At 33.2% G+C, this 13,684-nt stretch overlaps 2 protein-coding genes across 2 annotated transcripts in view; both read right to left on the reverse strand.

The window, feature by feature from the left end:
* On the reverse strand, window positions 1–9,099 carry LOC130813528 (uncharacterized). The gene is made up of 11 exons (XM_057679368.1): window positions 7,211–9,099; window positions 6,846–7,085; window positions 6,471–6,597; window positions 5,336–5,488; window positions 5,024–5,226; window positions 4,790–4,859; window positions 3,190–3,396; window positions 2,532–2,752; window positions 1,855–1,933; window positions 1,527–1,670; window positions 1–862 (listed from the first exon to the last, which is right to left on the reverse strand). Exons 1-11 carry the CDS (start codon window positions 8,914–8,916, stop codon window positions 680–682), a joined length of 3,333 nt encoding a protein of 1,110 aa, XP_057535351.1. The 5' UTR covers window positions 8,917–9,099; the 3' UTR covers window positions 1–679.
* A 1,631-nt stretch (window positions 9,100–10,730) lies between these two features.
* LOC130810925 (two-component response regulator 24-like) overlaps window positions 10,731–13,684 on the reverse strand; it is a 3,147-nt gene continuing 193 nt past the window's right edge. Inside the window, exons 2-3 of the mRNA XM_057677046.1 lie at window positions 12,056–12,276; window positions 10,731–10,939 (exon numbers count right to left, since the gene is read on the reverse strand). Of these exons, the coding sequence (XP_057533029.1) occupies window positions 10,754–10,939; window positions 12,056–12,276 (407 nt within the window). The 3' untranslated portion in view covers window positions 10,731–10,753. The remainder of the gene's footprint in view (window positions 10,940–12,055; window positions 12,277–13,684) is intronic.

Here is a 13,684-nt window from a genome sequence, read left to right on the forward strand (position 1 = left end):
ATATTTAACGGCATGTATAAGGCTATATAGCTAAATGGCCAAGGGAAATGAGCATGCCGGAGAATGGTGAAGAAGCTTATGTAACCGAAATATCTTATCCAAGAGGATGAAGAAAAAAAATTTAGACATTTTAAATTTAAAATAGACTTTGCACAAGTAAGTTACGCATTAACAAATATGACGAGAAAAATGTTGCAACTAATAAAAAACAAAGCGTAGTATATTTTAGAAGTATAAGTATTCGTATTATGAATGGTGGTACTCGTCTCGAGTATAATTACGAAGGCGAAACGGTGGGCATGGAATAAATGAATCCCCCGTTGGCTGTTGTATACTGTAAAAGTAGTAGTTTACAAACTAACTCTAAACTCCAGCAAAAAATGGCAGAGCAGGGTCACAAATCCTTTGCTCTTTCCAATTACATCTCACAGAACAAAAAGATACATAACATTCTTCAGCCGAGACGGTGTGAACGCTTATAGTCGACCATTCGATTCGTCTTTGCACACCCGATTGTGCTGTCTTCTGGTTCCACAAACAGACCATAAGTGTGGGTGTGAGGTTCAAGGGCGCAAAGGTGGCATGTTGCTTGTCATTTACCCTTAATCCCGGTGACCAGGAGACTCCAGTTGATAGTCGGAACACAATAAGAAGCATAGTGTATAATGGGTTATCACGGTTATCTTCTGTGTGAGTGACCATAAGTTCTGAAACTATCTTGCCATGAACGCCTGTTGCTGCTCCTTTCGAATGGATAATAACCTTGATCACGGTGTTCAGAATATCTCCTGGAATTGGTTCGAATATTACTACACTCCTTGAGTGCCTTCCTCATATCCTCTTCATAATCATACTCTTCACGCTGGAAAGGGAAAAATGAAGGGTGTAAGAGAAGCCCGAGAAAGTGAAGGGAATGTATATGCTAACTTAGAGAAGGATAATAATCCAAGGATAAAAAAATTAAGAAAAAAAACGCTGTGGATTTTTCATCCTAGCACAAATAGCTCAGAGCTTATAAATTCCTAAATGAAGCTATTACAATAACGTAATCTCATATCAAAACAAGGAGCACAAGACTTGCATAAATACATGTAGATCTGTCAAACTTTACACAAAACCCAAAACCTGGTCGGCTCAAACTCAATCAATTTTAAAACGAATTGACCCAAAAATGATCCAACCCAAAATCAAATAAAACGAAAATGACACGAGCCGAACCATCATTTAGAACGAGCTACACACATGCATTAAACAAGAAGCGTTATCACCACTAATTGATTCATTTCCATAAACCTTTGTAAGATGAAGTCACGGGTTTAGGTTAGCAGACCATTTCTCACAGTTGATGTCGGATATCTTAAGCGAGAAAGGAAACTTCACATTTCCAGTTCTTATAAGAGGATTCCAATGTGGCAAGCTAACCCAAGACGCAACACCCTATGAAAATATAACAGAACAGATCCACACATGCAAGGGCAGATTGCCAGATCTAGAAGTGGATGTAGCAAGTTAAAGCTAGTAAGTACCTTGGTAGGATCTGAAAGCACGGCATAGGCCTCACCAATCATTTTAAACAGCCTATCTGCATCCTTGTACACTAAATCCGCAATATCCTTCCAGTGACGCCCTTCTTCACCATTTTCTCCACTCTTTACTAGGGACTGAGCAGCCTACATTCACATAGGTTAGCAGCTATAAAATACTAACATTTTCATTTGTCACACATGAGTAACGGCATTAATGCCAGGACTAACTGCTTAAAAGTATAGATTTCTCGAAATAAAAATTTTGACCTCTTATATATAAATTTCAAGCCTCACAACAATAGAATCAGAAAAACACAAATTGCAGTACCTTGTCAGGGTGATGTTTAAGTGCTGCCTTCCTGTAAGCCTTCTTAATTTCAGGTACTATATCGGATTTTTTAGTTCCCCTGCAATGAGATTTGACATATAAGACACCGTATTATAAGATTTCAGATACTTCGCAAGACTTTTAATGATATTCATCTTTTGAGATATTGAATGCATTCTAAGACACTGGAAATTCTTAAATATTGAACAAATAGATCCAACTTAAAAACAATTTTCCCACGAGCAAATCAACAAGCATGTATCAAGATGAATAGATGATGCACTGAACAAATCAATATTATTCTGAATGACTACTCTAAAAGATTAGTTATGAGTAGAGTTCATCAGTACATATTCAATGGATAAAGTGCACCAACGTGGAATTGCCAAATTCAAGTTACTACAGAGACCATTCACAAGAAAATGCATACTGAAAGATAAAATCTGCAATTTCTCATAACAGTCTGGGTATAATTTTGGGTCTCGAGAAGAGTATGATATAAGGAAAAAAGTCCCGCAGCAGCCCAGAAGGTGAAAAGATTGTTTATCATGAAAGGATGAAAGAAATGAAAAAAATTTAAACAGAAGTCATATGCCCCATAACAGTCTCTTGGATAGTCGACCCCAATCCAATCAACCCCAATCACGCAAAGAAGTAAAGTTTGAAATCAGGCTTACAAAATGAGGTAAAAATCCAATGGAATCTCCTTTTTAGCTTCTTCGTCCATCATAGACAGCCGCTGCTGTACTTGCCTAATCTCCTTCCCACTTCCAGATCCAGATTGTTTAGATTTTTCCTTAGATTGTTTCTGAAGAAGAGATAACAGTCTCTGGAGGTCAGAGGCAGCTTGTTTGTAGTCTCTAATCATCTCATGCAAAGTTGCTCTTCTAGAAACTGCCTGTGGGGCAGCAAATAAGAAAAAAAATCAATGATAAGTTGCACAGAAAACTTTAATCAAAGAAGAGCATTAATATGTATCAACAGTCAAACTGCATATTGGACATTAACAAAGTTCTGACAACCAGCTTTTAGGAGCACGGAAAGAAATAAACTTAACAACAGGATATGCATCAACAGTGTATGCAATTCAAGAATCAGGCTTTAATGCATAATTATCACAATGCAATGCAATCAATCTTATCACTAAATTTGGCTTGCTACCAACTCTTGTGCACTCCTCAAGTATCCTTGAGAGCCGCACATTCAGGTTTAAAAGTGTATTAAAGGGTCAGGAAGAAAGGAAGTAGTCATAAGATCCTAAGTCAATGTCTCTTTTGGCCAGCACAATCGTAACTAGGACAACCATAAATCAAAGAACAGAGAAGCTAACTGGACCTTGGCATAAGTTTCATCGAGGGCAATTGCCAAGCTGCAATCTGAGATCGCATCAGTGACTTGGCCCATAGCTTGGTGAGCAGCCGCACGATTGCAAACACAGATAGCTGCGAATGGGCGAGATTCCATACTACCATATATAGCAGCAGTATAATGCTCAACTGCCTCCACATGTTTTCCAGAGCGAAATGCAGCATTACCAGCACTCTGCAACCAAGAAACATAATAGTCAAGTATGGACCAGTGGAAAAGCACAAAGGGGAATTGGATTTGCAGAGAAAACAGTATAGGAAGAAAATGCGGCCACAAAGAAAGGAAACATAAAGATCAAATTAAACATGCAATTCAAGATAAAATTTGAAAACTGCCAGATAGATACTCCCTCCACCCACGTGTTTGACCCATGTACAAATTTTTGGTAGTTCTTTTGAGTTTACCATGTTATATATTTGGAAATTGACCCCACGGACCCATCAATCTTTCTTTTTTTCTCCTCCCACTTGCCTTTCCCCACACATATGGTTTTTCCCTTTATAAGAAATACTATCCTATGCAATCCTGGGGACAAAGGAGTATTGCATCAAGGATGGGTAGTGCCACAGAAGAGGAGCAGTAAAGATTTGCAAAACTACGTTCTCTACTTTTGGGGGGGGGGGGGGGGGGTTTGGCGGGGGGAGGGGAGGAGGTTACACACGCAAGTACGCAACCACAATGCTGGATCATGCATAACTAATCCACAAGACAAATTTTACATTACACAAACATATCAAATTGAAAATTTATAAGTCCATTCCAAAACCACCTTAAAGAATTATATTATAATTTCATCCACAAACAAACTCCAACTGAAACTTGATATAAAAGGGCTAGTTACAAGCTCTTATTATTTTGAGTCAGAAAAAAGGATGGACCAACTAAGATGCTCTTATTATTTTGAGTAAGAGAAAATGGTGGACCAACTAAAACAACAAATTCAAAGTTATAAGCTCTTATTATTTTCAAGTCATAATTATGCAATATTAAACTCAAATAATAAATATTTGACAAAACAATAGTAGGTTACAACTGAAAAAATTGATGTAAAACTCAAATTCACCAAATTTTAATGGGTCAAGCTGGTTGGGTTGGATTTGGTTTGGTTTGGAATTAATGAATTTCTTTCATTGTCCAAAAAAAAATAAAAGATCAACTCAGCAAAGGCTAAAAGAGAAGCAAAAGCAATTAAAAATATGTTTTCCCTTCAACAGTAACAGATAAAGGTATAGAATTTCACTCTAATTAGAATTCTCAACTAAACATAGAGCAATCGTAAAATTATACATTTTCAGATTATGTCTTTATTCTACTTGACGCAAACTCAAAAGGGTCCCCTTGTAAGCACATCAGGAGAAAACAAAGCACCAACATACATGTAGAATATAGACAACTCCTAAAAGAACCCTCTGATAACCTCATCAGAAAAAAAAAAACAATACACATAAAAATGTATTTTCTTCATTGAACACTAACTCAAAACACATTCAAGATTCTATTGTGTCAATGGACCTGAAACTTAGACCGTTGCCTATTATATCATGAACATAAAAGATTATAACCATACCTTCTGCTTTAGCAGCTCATGTATAGTAACAGCTAACGGGTCAGATGATTCCTGTGTTTTGTTCCGGAGCCTAGCCAAAAGAAGTACATTAGAGGGATTCAACAAATACTGCTAAAGGAGAGAAGGGCAAGGGCAGGCAAATAAGAACCAAAATGACTATGAAGCGTCAAAAGAATTGTTAGCTATAGGATTCACGAAGATCTACAAGGAGCAAACATTTTAGATTAGACCTACTCTTGCTTCTCTAGAAGATCACAAGCTGCCTCAAGATTTCCAAGATGAAAGTGGCACTTTGATAACGTACAGTATCTCCACATTCGTACATCCGTAGAAGATTCATCAACCTCATAGTTTTCAGGCGTTACAGCCATAAAGTTCTTTTCAGCAAAATCAAGTGTCTTCTGGCACAATGCTATTGCTTCTTCATGCCTAGCTAGCTGAACACCAAAACACAATATAGCATCAGCATGAGCTATGAAACAAAATTGGCTAGAGATCTATTTAGTTCACGTGAACAGAAAAATAATGTAAAATTACATCACATACCATGCAAAGTGCCTGAGCTCTCAGTTCAAGTAGTTTCTCAGAATATATACTTATCGACATTGCTTCATCAATACACTTTAAGGCATCAACAGCAGCTTCAGATGTCCTTTGTTTCAAAACTTCAGCACAACGACTGGTGCACTCCATCACTTTCTGCCAATCAAAAAGAAGTATAAATATTGCAACAAAATGACACTGTTGTTCGAATTACGGGATACAAGAGAAGGCACAAGAAAATAAATACGATGAGTAACTTTTATTATTTCGAAAACATTGCACATAAAGGGTGGAGTGTTGCAACCTTTCCTAGAAGGTGGGTTTCACTTTCATATTGATACAAACTAGGAGGTGTCGGTTGTCATTTTCTTGTACAGTTTGTAATTTTTTTTGTTTTGGATGAGATTCCATTTTCCAAAAAAAAAACATTGATATCAGTACAGCAATATTTTCAACAGGGTTTTGAATTATTTCAGTGCCTACTAGAGGTGTTCAGTGCCCACGGTCTAGTTTGGTGTAGTTTGACCGTTGATAGTAAAACACCATTCAAACAGAAAAATATGGTTTGTTGCTTTATTGAAACCAATAAACTGCAATAGTACTGAAACTTAAACAAACCTAAGCATAGTGGACACTTTTAGGTTCTGTTTGGGGCACTTTTGGTTTGTGGGTTAAAAACATTTCACAATTTCAAAAACACTGTCAAATATTTTATGTTATTTTAAATAAAGTGCACCCTGTGGTTAGATTAGGTTTGTGTAGTTTTGAAAACAGGAAACCAAATAATATTACCGTTATATATGAAGATAAAAACCAAAGCAAAGGTGAAAGTGATAACAGTATAACACAACTTCGTCCAGGTTTGTTAATGGCACATAGCATAAATAAACACCACCTTTTCACATCGAAACTTTCTTTTAAACTTTCTTATTTGAGTTACATTGTATCAAAAACCTCCAAAGTAAGCTGAAGATTAGTACTAAGGAACCAAATACAATTGTTAGACTAAAATGATGAAAAGAAAAGGAAAAATAGAAAGAAGCTAAGAAAAATCAATCTGGCCATGTGCCTTTTGCCCCTCACATAAGTGATGAAGCAAACAAAAAGGGAACTTAAGAAAGACAAAGCAATCTTTTACCTGAGCCTTTTGGATCCCATCAGAGGCTGAAATGATGAGTTGTCTATCAAGGCAAACATTACCAGAGCCCATACACTTCTCAAAGCATTGAATGGCATCCTCCACCTCTCCAAGCTGAAGATGACAACTAACACCCCACCAAAAAAGAAAAGCAAAATCAAACAACAGCAAAACTTAAACATATAGCATAGGCTATGCATACTAAGCACCATAAGTTTATGCCCAATTCATGCCTGTTGTAGAATCTTAGTAAGGAGAATTCTGTTAAATGGAAATTCGATATCACAACTATAATACACTAAAGCACAAGCACCATTTCAAAAAGGGAGAAGGAATAGAGCTATTTAAAGACAAGTTTCAAACAGATTGACTTACTTTGCCGCTCTTATCTGTGCCCTAAAGAAAGAGGGATCAAGCTCAACTGCCATAAGGCAATCTCTTATTGCTTCACGCACTCGACCAAGAGCCATCCGTGTTGCAGCACGGTTACTGTAACAACGAACAAGGGGGCTAAAGGCAACAGCTGATCCATTCCCTAGAGAAACGCAATTCACCCCCCATGTGTAGAAGTCTTCTGCTTTGGAGAGCTCCCCCTTTTCATAGGCTTCATTTCCCCTAAAAGCATTAACTAATTATTTCAAATGAATTAAAACAGAAATTACATAAAACAAAAAAGTAGAAGGGCGTGCCCAAAAGAAAATGCATCAAATAAGCAACCCTTGTATATACAATACATATACCTCCTTCGCCACTTCTCACAAGCTTTTTCTGCAGCACTGTAAGCTTCATACCCCAGCTCGTCACCTGCTACAGTTCCATGCTTTTGATTGATATGAGAAGTACCATCCAAGGAAGAACCCCGGACCTTAGATGCACCACTAGATATAGAAGCAGGTTTCATACGATATTTTCTCCTCTGTAAGCGCTTCTGAGATGAAACATGATTCAGAGAAGCAGTTGGTGAAGTGAACTTTAACTTCTCTTCATCTCTACTTTCCTTAACGGAACAGAAAGCAAACTGTGCTGCATCGCCACCATGACTATTCATTTTTGAGCTAATGCCAGCACCAAAATCATTCAGTTGTGTTTCTATTGGCACAGCAGATGAAATACCATTTGTTTCCTTAATTTGATCGGTTTCATGATGGCCACTAAGAGGCACATTAGTACTTGAAGCAGTGTCCTCATATGGAGAAAAATCCATGGGCGAATAACATTCAGGCGCATCTTGGCCTTGAGTAACACCTTCAGCAGATATAGGGGTTTGTACAGATTGCAGCTTAGTGAGTTTTGAAGGTTTCGACTTACCCTTTGCTTTCTTTACATGTTTGTCTTTCCTACCTCGACACCTTGAATCGAACTCTGATTTTCTACCTAACCCGGCAGTCAAATTTGCTGAGAAGGATATAGGTGCATCAAATTGAGGTAATTTAAACTCTGAAAAAGGCAACTCAAGCTCATTGGGCAAACATGAAGCACTACAATCTACCTTCCTCTCGGTTGAAGACGAGCATCCATGAGGTTTCGAATTACCTACTTCAGCCTTAAAGGTTGAAAAAGAGAAAGAAGGAAAAAGCACATCTTCTTTTACTCTTGCTCCGCCATTTTCAGCCGGACAACAAGATTCACCTGCATTCGAAAATTTCCCACCACCTCCAAACACAAAAACATCATCACTAACACCATCCACATTACCATTCAAATTGGTAACATTCTCATCAATTACTGATCGCACCGACTTTCCACCAGTTTTGAACACGAATAACCTCTCCCCACCTTTCAATTCATCCCCGTTACTCAATCCATCACCGTTATGTTCACCAGAATTCCTTCCAATAGTTTCGGTATTTCGAATATTCAACTTCTCCAGCTCATCAACAAGCTTAAAATCCGCCCCATTTACACCATATTTCAAATCACTAAAACCATCAATACTACTTTTCTTATTAGTTTGTGTCTTCATTACATTTTCACTACTAAAGCTAAAATCTTCACGTTGCAAATTATTTATTGAATCGATATTTTTTCCATTAGCTCTGAACCCAAAAAGAGTGGCAGCTACATTACAACTATCATCACCACTATCATCAACTTTAGAATCACTATTATTTTTAATATTATTATTATTCGAATTAGGAGCTCCAAATACAAAACCCAGATTTTCATATCGATTAGTATTACCGTTAGAACAGTTCTGGGAACTTACAGATTGAAATGGATTAGCCCCAAAAGCGGTAGCCGACGAAAATGATTTGGAGCTCTTCCTCTGCTTAACAAGCCTGGGCTTAGTTCGGGTCGAAGAACCCCGGCCCATCGAAGATGAGAATGAAGTAGAACAACCAGTACTAAAGCTACAATCATCAGTAGAACTAATCGAAGGACAATTTTTTTCACTTTGGGGATTGAAATTGAAATTGGAATCTACTGAAATCGCCGGTGGAGTCATGTTTTAGGGTGGATTTAAAGCATGCAATTGGGGAAAAGAAAAGGAAAAATTAGGGCTTTGGGTGTGGGAAAACAATAGTGGATTTGATTTGTACAGAACGAAAATGGAGGGGTTAGTTTGTATGAGAAACGGCAAAAGAAAGGTTTTTTGGTGTTAGTGTTTGCGTGGCTTGATTATTCTCCAACTCTGATTCGTCTCTTTCAAATTTAAATTGCGGATGACGTTAAACCTTCTAGTCTCTTGATCTTGGGCCTTGGGCCGTTTAGAATTTGGCTCGATATTGTTGGTTGTTCACTGATTTATTTGACTATATTAATTATTTTTTTGTTTATTGATAAGTTAGTTATTATAGGTATGGGTGAGCATAACCGAATCAAAATATATAGTTAGATCGAATATTTAATATCTGATTCGACATCTAAAAATTTTTGGAAAATTTCCAATACACTACATTCGAATTTAGTCAAAATGTTTTTTTTAAATAATTTTTATTCTTATGAATATTTGAAATTAGAATGTACATATAATATGTGGATATCGAATATCCAACTATTAAAAAATATCGGATATTTTGATATCCGAAATCGTATTTGATATTCGAATTTTCGAATTACAAATTGAATAGAATCATTAGATAATTCATAGCAAATCAATGGACAACATTGTTATAATCACGAAAACTTGGTCAATAATTATAATTATATAATAATACAACGTCTCTTATGAGAGACCGTCTTTATAAGAGACGGCTCTACAGGCTCAGGCCCAACAATTAAAAAAAAGAGAAAAATCTAAAAACTGACACGCGCATTTGACCCTATTTGGAGTTGGTGTTATAACCTATTAAAATTTATATTTGGAGTTAGTGTTATAACCTATTAAAGTTGGTATTATAACCTATTTGGAGATACTAACTTTAATAGGTTATAATACCAACTCTAATACATTATAATACCAACTTCAATAGATCAAAACACCAACTTCAAATAGGATTATACAACGCGCGTTTTTTTGGTAGTTGTTTTTTATTAATAATAGGTCGGCCCATTTAAGAGCGTCTTTTATAAAGACGGTCTCAAGTAAAGTTTTGTGATAATAATAATTTTAAAATTTTAAGAGATTTAATTTAAGTTATAGAGATAACCATATTATGGATCCAAGAGTTTTTCATGAAGGGCGAAATTAGAATTTCACAATTGGGGAAAATAATACACCGGCAAAATAATTTTTTTAAATCAAATTGAATTTTTGGGTCTTTATTTTTAAATGATAGGAAAATTTTATAATTTAAGACAAAAAGTATGTTAGTTTGAAAAGAATTATTAAAAAATTTAAATATTAGCTTATATAAACATTTTAACCACACAGTTTAAATTTTATTTCTATTATTTTGATCAATGAATTATTTTATTTTGCGATATTTAATTAGCCTTAACTAGTAAAATATAAATTAAAAAGATATTCCAAATTATAAATACAATAGTTCACACATTTGATATGGGTTTTTGCCCATGTTTACCATATGGGTGTGTCTTTTATACCTTTGAAGAAATACAATGAACAAAAAGTGACAATTTCAAAGGCAAGCATAAAATAGAATCTTTTGGATTTAATGTTATAAGCTTGTAAAATATTTAACAAATAATTTGTAAATTAAATAAAATATTCATCTATATCATTATAATTTTACATACATGATTGAGTGTACTCAGTATTACACAAGAGAATTGAATCTTATCTTAATTAAAGTACATAATACCTTTTTCTAGATAAGACACTGACTTCAATTCTCACCTATGTTTTCTCTTCTCTCGGCTTACCAGTAATAAAAAATATATTACATATTTTGATTGTAATTCTTAAGTCGCCTGAGTACACTATCAATCTTGACAAAATTCAATGGCTTCTCAAAATATTCATCTAAACCAGCTTCTTTGAATGCCTTAATATCAGACTTTGATTCAGATGTTGTCACACCAAAAATTAAGCTTTTGACACCCATTGCTCGAAGTTCTTTAGTTGCCTTTTTTAATAAAATGGATAAACAAAATACAAGTATTAGTTAATTTTACTTTGATTTATTATTTTTTTTAGGATTTTGAATTTCTGAAATAAAAATATACTCCGAAAATAAATAGAGTATTAAAACTTATTATGCAATTTTACTATATGTGTTAAAATTTGATCCAACTCGAACACGAATAGGAATTTAGTAAACTATAACCCAAAATTTTTGACCTGGCCCAACCTGAAAATACTGAAAAAGCTGGATTAAACCCAACTAAAGTCCTAACCCGACCCGATTATTTTGACATATTTTCAGTTCCACGTATTTATTAGAAAATGAAGATATTAAACTCAAAATTTTTCTAAAAATGTGTGTAAATTAAACGAAAAGATTAAAAAAAAATAAATAGTATACTCCTATTCTCTCTATTCTAAATCGATGTTTACATTTTTCATTATTTGGATATTCTACATTAATGTTTTACCTTCACTTTATTTCTATTTTCTAAGCATTCATCCCTCTTTCTTTGTATGCAATTATTTATATATATTTATTTTATTGTTTCTTTAAATTTGACACATTTATAATTATCTCAAAAAACTCTTTTCATCAATTTTAAAGTGTGTCAAACTCAAAAAATTAAACATACTCTAAATCATTTACTCCTATTAGACTCATCAACATCATCATTAATGAACTCTACCTCCTTGTTCGGTGGACACGGTGGTACAAAGAATACTATGATTAATCTTTAAATAGAAAGTTGATTAAAATAATTAATCTACTTTCTTTGCCCATTTAAAATGTTATATTTTCTATTTATAGATATAGAAATGTATTTAATTGCATATATTATAAAACTTCTAATATGATAATAAATTTACACCTAACAATAAAACGTTATATAAATGATATTGATTTTTCTCAAACTAAGAGACTTTTTGGCCACATTCTTTTTTATGGGTATAAGTTGTTGTCTTCATTCCTCAAACTATGGCCATAGTTCTCCTATGGGCGAGATATACTGAGGATGGTGATGTTAATGATGATGATATTGATCTTATTATTTTAATTTAATCACTTTCAAAAAGTCACGAGTCATACGAAACGAAAAGAGTAGAAAAGAAATACCTTAATCCCATCCATAATTGGCATTTCCATATCCATGAAGACAACATCAAAAGAGTTCCCAGCATTGAAAATATCCACAGCTTGTTGTCCATTTTCCACAATTTTTGTAGCAAATCCATAGCTATCAAGCAACTTTTGTGCAACATTTCCTATCAAAGCATTATCATCTACAATCAAAGCATTCATCCCACTACCATTAACTATCTTGGACATGTTGAGAGCTGAATGCACAAAAAACAAAACCGTTAATTATAAAAATTTAAAAAAAAAAAAAAAAAGAAGCAAGCTTATTGGAAAAATAAAAAAATTGTTTTATTAAAAAAGTTGAACTTACACATAAAGAAGTTATTTCTGATTTGACTTTTAATAATAAATATTTATCATATAATAACTTTATATAACTTTTTTATGAAAATATATAGAGGACTTTAAATTAAAAGGGGCTAAAGATTTCTTATATTTTTGTGTCCTAATAATTGGTTTATGCAAAGAAAACACTTTGTTCTTGTACTCCTTTTATACTAAAATAATAAAATCTAAAATGATTAATATCAAATTAAATGTTCCATTGGATGATCTTATTTTATGTTGTACAGCTTAGGAATAAGGATTATAATATTGGCACTTACATAATCACAAAAACAATATGTACTTCTACCACACAAATTAGTTATTACTTATTTATATACTAAATTTTCTCCAAAATTTACAAAGATATTATAATTATAATGTTATAATTTGAATAATCTTGATATTATTATGTATGTATTAAAATCTAAATTTTTTTTCTAGATTTGACAATATTTAATAATTACCTCAAATTCAAATTTCATATTGAAATCAAAATGAGCCTAATTTTTATATTGAAATCAAAATGAGCCCAGTTTTTAAATTGAAATCAAAGTGAGCTATTGAAGAAGCCGATCAGATTGCCAATGCTGATCACCTAAATATCTTTATTATTGATTAGGATAGAAACTTGTACAGTGCACTTATAACTTATTAGTATATAAGTACATATAAATATAAATTTTAAATAAAGATGCAATTACATATATTATTAGTATAAAATTATAATATTTTCTATTAAAAAAAAAAAAGAGGATTTATGTTTTTCAATGAAAAAAAAAATTTGGTTGTTAGTATATTAAATTTCTCATACTTTTTAGGCAAATTTGGGTAATCTTCTAACAATATTATTATAATTATTCTTTGTCATAGTCATTATAAAAAAAATTATTTTTTGTCATAAAATAAATTTTATTTTTCATGTATTTTTTGTTTCTTGACAAAAAAATTTAGAATTTTAAAATTTAATGAAGAAACTTTATTCGTAAGCAAATACATTTACATAAAAAATTCAAATATGTATTGTAAAAAAATTTAATTGGAGATGTTATGTAGATTTTAAATTCAAAAATGTTATATTCCAAGAAAATTCAAAAAAAAACATACTTACATATTAAAAAATATGTTGATGTTAACTTTAGTAGAAAATATTATTTTTTATATATATTTATTGTGATATACGTGACATGTCATCTCGATTCAGCAAAAAATTATGTTCCATGGGACAAACTTCTATGAAGATGTCATTAGGATTTTTTCGGTCTTTTATTAAATTGTATA

The sequence above is a fragment of the Amaranthus tricolor genome, chromosome 1 (genome assembly GCF_026212465.1).
Source record: "Amaranthus tricolor cultivar Red isolate AtriRed21 chromosome 1, ASM2621246v1, whole genome shotgun sequence".
NCBI classification, from domain to species: domain Eukaryota; kingdom Viridiplantae; phylum Streptophyta; class Magnoliopsida; order Caryophyllales; family Amaranthaceae; genus Amaranthus; species Amaranthus tricolor.